The following is a 7,821-nucleotide window of genomic DNA, read 5'->3' on the forward strand; positions in this document are numbered from 1 at the left end:
CTTAATTTTTTGTCAATAGGTTTTGTTAAATACCATTGCAAACAGAAATTGTCAATTAAATGTTGATACAAATTACACTTTGAAGAGTTTGATATATTTTCTATTATAGCTTGCTTAGAAACATCTAGCAGTCGTTGTTTTATAATGAGATAAGATCTATTGTTTAAATCATCTTCTGTTCAAAGTTGACCTAGACCTAAAAGGGACAATTCTTTTTTTAATTTGTAAAATCCATTTGTCATTATGTAATACCATGCTTTCATAACAAGACTTAAGAATGCAATTTTCAGTTGTTCTCAATTTGATCCAACATTTAAATATTCTTAATTTCATTGTAACTGCTAATGGAAAACGCCCGAGCTCTGAATATATCAAACTGTTTGAGGTTTTCTTCCCCACACCTAGAGTATTTTTACAGAAATTTAAATGTACCTTTTCTACGTCAGAACATCTATGAAAACCCCATATCTCAGTTCCATAAAGTAATACGCTACATACATATGTATCAAAAATTGAACATAGAGTTTCTACATTAAATTCATACCTCTTTAATTTACTTGAAATAGCAAAAATAGCTTTTCTTCCTTGTTCAGCAGCATGCTTCTGTGTTTTTAAAAATTTCCCATCAAAGTTAAATAAAATACCTAGATATTTGAATTCATTCACAATTTCTAATTCAGCATTATTATAGAACCAGGATTCGTTATTGCGTAATTTACCACCATTTCTAAAGACAACAATCTTTGTTTTTGTTACATTAACAGAAAGGCTCCATTCTCAGTATAATTGTACAGAGTGTTTAACATTTTTTGTAAGCCTTCTGGAGATTCAGCAAAAATAACCATGTCGTCTGCATACATAAGTATGAATAAATTTAACATCTGTAAATCAATATATAGACAGTTATCTGATATAAAAACCAACCTCGAAATCATTTACATATAGTGAAAATAATATTGGTGATAATGTTTCCCCTTGCATTAAACCTATATCATTGTGGAAGTAATCACTGAGAAAACCATTGTATTTAACACAACTTTTAACATTATTGTATAGGGATTTGATTATGTTTAACATTTTACCTTGAATGCCTAAATGAAATAATTTTTGCCATAATTTTATCCTATCAACAGAATCAAATGCTTTTTGAAAGTCGACAAAACAGCAATATAATCTTTTCTTAGTAGAAAGGTACTTATTTATAAGCGATTGCAGAACAAATATAGCATCAGTTGTTGACATTCCTTTACGAAACCCAAATTGTGCATCCGTCAATATATCATAGGAGTGCTCCCAGAAATCAAAGATGATGAGAATGATGACATGGAAGAGGAGGAAGGCAGTGAGGAAGAGGAAGAAGATATGGAAGATGATGACGAGGAGGTTAACATAAATGTCGGTGTGACAAAATGTGTTAACTTTCAGAATGTACAACCAGGTCTTAATGCTCAGCTAGTTTGTCAAAAATGTGTAAAATAATGTTATTAAAGCATAAATGACCCCTTCCTTTAAACATTGTTTAACATGTTTTTTTTTTTAATTCTGCAGCTGAAAGCTATTTCTGTTCCTGTAAAATCAAGTAGAGCATCCTCACGAAAATCATCAGTGAGTAACGAAGCTTCACAAAAACAGTCTGAAGGCAAACAGAGAGCGGGGCTCAAACAGTTAAACAAGGACAGAAAAAAGGATTTTAAAAAGATGAAGAAACAGAGAAAAAGAGCAGGTCAGGGAATGTACATTTACAATATTGCTTTAATTTGTTGAAATTCAATTTAATCAGTAGATGTAGTGAATACATTTTTACAGGTGTTACTTTATGTGTATATTTATGAGTGTTGTTTAGGATTTCAGACTTCAATTTGATTATCAAGTGAGATATGAATTAATTAAACAAGTGTAACTTTTATATCTGCATGTAATACTTCTCTATGTACCTGCATGATCTGCATACAAATACAAATTTTTCATTGTTTCATACAATGTTTTAGACTTGAGATTAATTGGTTTATTCATTACTTTTCAGATAAAGTTGCTGGGGAATTGTCAGATGCCTTTACATCAGCTTTCAGTGGACAGAATGATGAGAATTATGATCTCAATGTTATGACTGAATAAAAATTGTATATAATTATTTTAAAAAGAGACTTTGTGTATATTTAATGTTCTCACATACATGTGCATGAGTTAGAAAAACATCACTTGTTCAGATTGTTCTTGATTTCTACAAGTACAGAGGTAGCAATATGGTTATTGCTGAGATGACTGATTGATTGTAGCCTAGTTTTATGTCCAAACGAGAATTTTTCACTAATGTAAAGACGTCACCATACACTGGTGAAGGGTTTATAATTTAAACCTTTACTCTGCACTCGATGTCATTGAGCATTGAGATTTCTTTATCCTGCCAATGAAAGATCTGTCACTTGCATTTCAATTTGCCGAGTGCTTGGTGAAGGAACGGTTAATTGCTACTTAATGTTTAGCTCTACTGGTTGCGATGATTACTTTCATGTAAAATTGAAGCTTTTGTGAAATCCGATTAAAACTGTACTCCTAGAGTTTTGGTCTAATTTCAATATAATTTTGCACACAAGATTGAGATGATTAAACCGAGATACATGATCTAATTGATCTAAGCCTTCGTAACGGATTGGAGTAGGCTGTGACGTCACAGCTAGTTATCGCCCGTGTTTATTTTACTCCATTACGAGTACACGGAATGAATTCTATCGAAAACAAGATGCCGCGGGCCTTAAAAGTCATCATGTAACAACTTTTCAACAAACTTATATGGTTTTTGTCTTAAAACAAGATGCCATGAAATTCACAATTTTGGAAAGAGGACCATTACCCATTTTACGCAGGATGCTATAACATTGTATAAGTTTGATTACTTTTAATACTTAAAGGGAGAGCAGGGGAATAAAAATGCATTTCCATTAAGCAGTCATAATCAGATCTTTTGTGATTATTTACATAGTATAAAACTTAATATAAAACCCAGGAGCAGAGGAGAAGATTTTCAAACAATCATGCATTTTCACTACATATAATCAGTAGGTCCCCGCTCTAACACAGGAACTCCTGATCCAGAAATTAACAGTTTTGGAAGAGGGAGCCTTCCTCATTATAACTATGTAATCCATTGGTCATTTATATAAAACCCAGGAGCAGAGAAGATTTTCAAACAATTCGTGCATTTTTACTTTATAATCATTGGAGCTCAGTCATTACACCAGAACCCCATGCCCAGTGGCCATGGAATTCACAAATCCTTCTTCATTTTAGCTAAATACCACAGGCCTTCAGATCGCTTTGATCTTACCGACATGAAAAAGTTTTTTTTAATACATGTCGGTAAGATCAAAGCGATCTGAAGGCCTTTGCTATGTACATATAGTTCATTTTTTAAATAGACAGTAGCCGAGGAGAGAGGAGGTTTTCAAACAATTCATATATTTTTCACTCCATATATTATCATTAGATCTCCGGTCCCACGTGGCGCAGCGGTTAGAGCGTCTGCTTTAGAGTGGCTGAGTAAGGAGTTCAACTTTGATGGTTCGAATCCCAATGTTGCAAATGGATAAAACGTACGCTCAACTAGGACCGTTTTATCCTTCTGCGGGTGGTATTACAAAAAATGGCGACTGCGCGTAAGAAGAAGGTATGGTTTTAGCTTTAATTGCGCCCTAAAAATGAAATGACATCAAAAGATTTTGAAACTGGCTTAAATATTAGTTAAATATATGACTGTGATAAATCAGAAAAGAATATGGCATGAAGGTTTACCATTCTGCAAAAATGACGTCATTAATGTGAAGCATTTCTCTATTTTCAACAGAAAAAGCCTCAAAATGGCACATTTCAAGGGTGATTTCCCTTTAGAAAACAGTGTCCACAGCCGTCGCCCACGTTAATTTTTTGATATTTTGTGCAAAATTCAATAACAAATCACATATCTCAAGATCTTTGTGGGCGATGCCTGTGGACAATGTTATCTGAAAGAAAATTCCATTGAAAATGGGTGTCTTCTGCCACTTTTTCAGAAAATACGGGAAAATACACTTGTTTATGACGTCATAATTAGCATTTAAAAACACTTGTGAGAAAAATGACTTGTATGATTTTTCTGCATTGAATTTCAATTATTTAAAAAGCATGAGTTTTCAACTTAATCACCAGTTTCAATTTTTAGAAAATCACAGGGCAAAATTTGTATGGAAACCATACCTTCTTCTTTAAGCGCGCACGTTCACTGAAATATGTATTTGTATAAAACATTCAATATAATATAATAAATATTGCATGTAGTTGTGTGTAACATTGAAAATTTTCACCCCTCAAAAACCAATGTCAACCTCGGCTGCGCCTCGGTAAACAATAGTTTTCTTGGGATGAAAATTTTCAATGATACACTCAACTACATGCAATATTTATGTAATATTTTGTCGTACAAGCAATCAAAGGTTTCATTCATTTAAAGGCAGTGTTATTTACAAAATACTCCATAATATAATAGGGAGATCTTTGTCTCGGTTTTTTTTTTTGCGCTTATTTAGCCCCTGACACAATTAGCCGAATTTAAAACCGGACAAATTCAAAGAAAAAAGTATATTTTCAAAACAGAATATTGCCTGGGTGACTTTAAATGGCCATGGGGTAGTGTGAAAGGACAAAAGGGGACAAAAATACAGTTAAATACAAAAAGTTACAGCAATGCAAAAGAAAGTCGCAGGCCAATTAATTCTACAAAATGGGAGGCGGAATCGCAATTTCACTGTAAATTTAAAGTCAAGAGATCTGTGACTTTCACTTTCTTTAAACTGATATGAAATATGTAAGGAATAACAATCTAGTTTTTTTTTTAATTTCATGATATGATCAATCGAGTGGCTTGCGTGATAATTTGAGTAATGTTATGCATAAATTATCACGCAAGCCAATCAGTTAAACATCGTTATGAAATCAAAAAAAAAACTGACAGTTACTTCTTATATATCTACATGCTATTAATTCCGCAAATCCACGTGCTACAAACCCCGCTTTAATATGTCTCTATTTGTCCCGCCCCGCACGTGATTCTTTTAACTGCGCCTAACGATGAATCAGTAATTTATTTAGAAATAAAGTACATTTATTTAAGTATTGTAATTTTATCTCGGATAAAGCTATTGGGAATGTAAATATATGGAGATAACGAACAGTATTCAAGCTAAAATGTCTATTAAACAATACAAAATAGGAGCAGGACAAACACTGACCTCTAAGACATCAGAGGTAGGATCAGGCACCATATGAAGCTGCGTAACTTCATGTAAATATGATTGAACCCTTGCAGGCCTTCCAATCACGAAATGAACACCGTACCACTAGGCTACCGTTGACCTTACCACTGATGACTAAGGAAAGCCAGTATATATTCACAGTCAAAAAACAGAAAGACCAGAAGTCTCTGTCGAGACTGAAGCTCTAGTGGTTTGTACTTATAATATGTATAACACAGGGAGGAAAAAGTAGCAGTTGGAACTTGAAACAGCAATAAATAGAACAATGATACTTGATTAAATCTCTTTTTGTGCTATGACTGCAATAAGACTACAACTGAAGGAGTAGCTTTAAATAAATTTTACAGAATTTTAAATTTTAGTTACTGTGGCAACATTATTCATCAAAATCGAAAACCAAAAATGACAACCATGTATCTCAGTCTACTTGCATACCACATTATATTTAATCAGACGAAAACTGCAAGAGGAGTAACATTTTGAAAGTTTCCACAAAAACCTATTTTTATTAACCATGGCAACATCGTTTAACAAAATCAAAATCTGATACGTGGGATTATATATCTTAGAGAAGTCTACTTGTGTGCCAAGTTATGTTGAAATCAGAAAAAAACTATAAGAGGAGTAGCATTTTAAAAGTATTACACAGGAAATTTTATTTTTAGTAGCCACGGCAACACCGTATAACGAAATCAAAAACTGAGACCTGGAATTTCGTATCTTAATGTAGTGTACTTGTGTGCCAAGTTTTATTGAAATCAGACCAAAACTGTAGGAGGAGTAGCATTTTGAAAGTATTACACAGGAAATTCTATTTTTACTAAGTAAAGGTAACATCGTGCATCGAAATCAAAAACCGATACAAAGAATTATATACAGAATTATGGATCTTAGTGTATTCTTCTTGTGTGCCAAGTTAAATTGAAATCAGACCAAAACTGTAAAAGGAGTACATGTAGCATTTTGAAAAAAAAATTGTTTACAGACAGACAGTTACACCGACGGACACACAGACAGCTAGAAGGACGTAATACATATTACTATCGCATAATCTATTCTCTTCTGACCAGTAAAGTTAAAATGAAGATTACATTCATTAAATTTTTATTTTACTTATTTTTTGCAGCAAAACCAAAGGTTGCATTTTCAGCAACACTGACAAGGGAGACACACTTCGGGTACCACGAAGCTGTTAAGTATGATCGAGTCCTGACCAACATAGGAGGTGCTTATCATCCCTGGACTGGACACTTCACTGTCCCAATGGATGTCCAGCAGGCACACAACGTTGTTTAAACGTTGAATATTAGTTGAAATTGGGTTTAGACGTTGATCCCAGCAGGCACACAACATTGAATAAACTTTGAATCAACGTTGTTTTTCTATGTTGATTCAACATTGATTTTATGTTAGATTTTGAAAATTTGTATCAACGTCGAAGTCTTAACATTGAACCAACATTGATAATCAACGTTGATTATATGTTGAAAAACAATTGATTCAACATTTATTCAATTATTTATTTTGGAAAGGGGGGTGTCATATAGTAATTATATACATGTACTTACTTAAAATTTTAACCGTTTCATTGCACGGTTGGTAAGATGCCTTCATAATTTTTGAAGGGATAGCGACCCTCTGATAAGACAGATAGCGTTCAAAGTACAAAATAGTAATACTACTCAAAGTTTTCTTAATCAGTTTCCTGAGACCTCTGAGTACTCAATCTGATGAGATCAAACATCTGATGGAAACATTACTTTCTATTTCTTTTGCTAATTTCTTTGCAATTGTTTTATTATATTTAACAACAAAACATTTAAATCCAACATCAAATGCCTTATAAATTAAATGAAGGATATGGAAATAACGAACAGTATTCAATCTCAACGTCAATTAAACAAATATACAAAATAAGAGCAGAGCAAACACGGACCTCTGAAACATCAGAGGTGGGATCAGGTGCCATGGAGGAGTGAGCATCCCCTGCCGACCGGTCACACCCGCCGTGTGCTCGTTGTCATAATCAGGAAATAACGGAAAAAAACCGTGGTCAATTCAGTGTATAAATAATGGACTAACAATTGGTATGAAAAACGTCAGTCAGCATTTCATTCAATGATAAATTGTATTTGCTGACAAGGTCATTGTATCGACCATAGAATTTACGAAATGATGACTTTAAACGAGACTGCTGTTATTCTTGTTTCATCATTTTTAATAATTTACTTCGTTTAAGAAATTCTCCATCCGTAGAGCATGCTCGTGCGTATTGTATCAACTGAGATATATATAAACTCCATGTGCAGGTGAAGAAGGTACATTCATATTGCTGCATAAGTAAGGGAAGTTGACGATAGAAGAGTTAAAGTCATCACGTTTATCATATAGCTTGGTTGTTAGATTACCATTTTTGTCTTTTTCAAGTAAAATATCCAAGTATGAAGCAGAAGTGTCGGACTCTGTGGTATCTTTTATCTCAAGCTCACCAGGATATATCGTGTCGACGTAGGAATGGAAATTATCATTATTAATT

The 7,821-nt window shown here is 33.4% G+C and overlaps 1 protein-coding gene across 1 annotated transcript; it reads left to right on the forward strand.

Moving 5' to 3' along the window:
• Positions 1-1,301: 1,301 nt before the first annotated feature.
• Positions 1,302-6,581, forward strand: LOC134268129 (uncharacterized). Its single transcript, XM_062750330.1, has 5 exons — positions 1,302-1,383; positions 1,549-1,723; positions 2,024-2,100; positions 2,277-2,334; positions 6,412-6,581. Exons 1-5 carry the CDS (start codon positions 1,324-1,326, stop codon positions 6,579-6,581), a joined length of 540 nt encoding a protein of 179 aa, XP_062606314.1. The 5' UTR covers positions 1,302-1,323.
• The last annotated feature ends 1,240 nt before the right edge of the window (positions 6,582-7,821 follow it).

Source organism: Saccostrea cucullata, unplaced genomic scaffold (genome assembly GCF_032062105.1).
Source record: "Saccostrea cucullata isolate Sc308-1 unplaced genomic scaffold, CSIRO_AGI_Scuc_v1 ctg9179, whole genome shotgun sequence".
NCBI classification, from domain to species: Eukaryota; Metazoa; Mollusca; class Bivalvia; order Ostreida; family Ostreidae; genus Saccostrea; species Saccostrea cuccullata.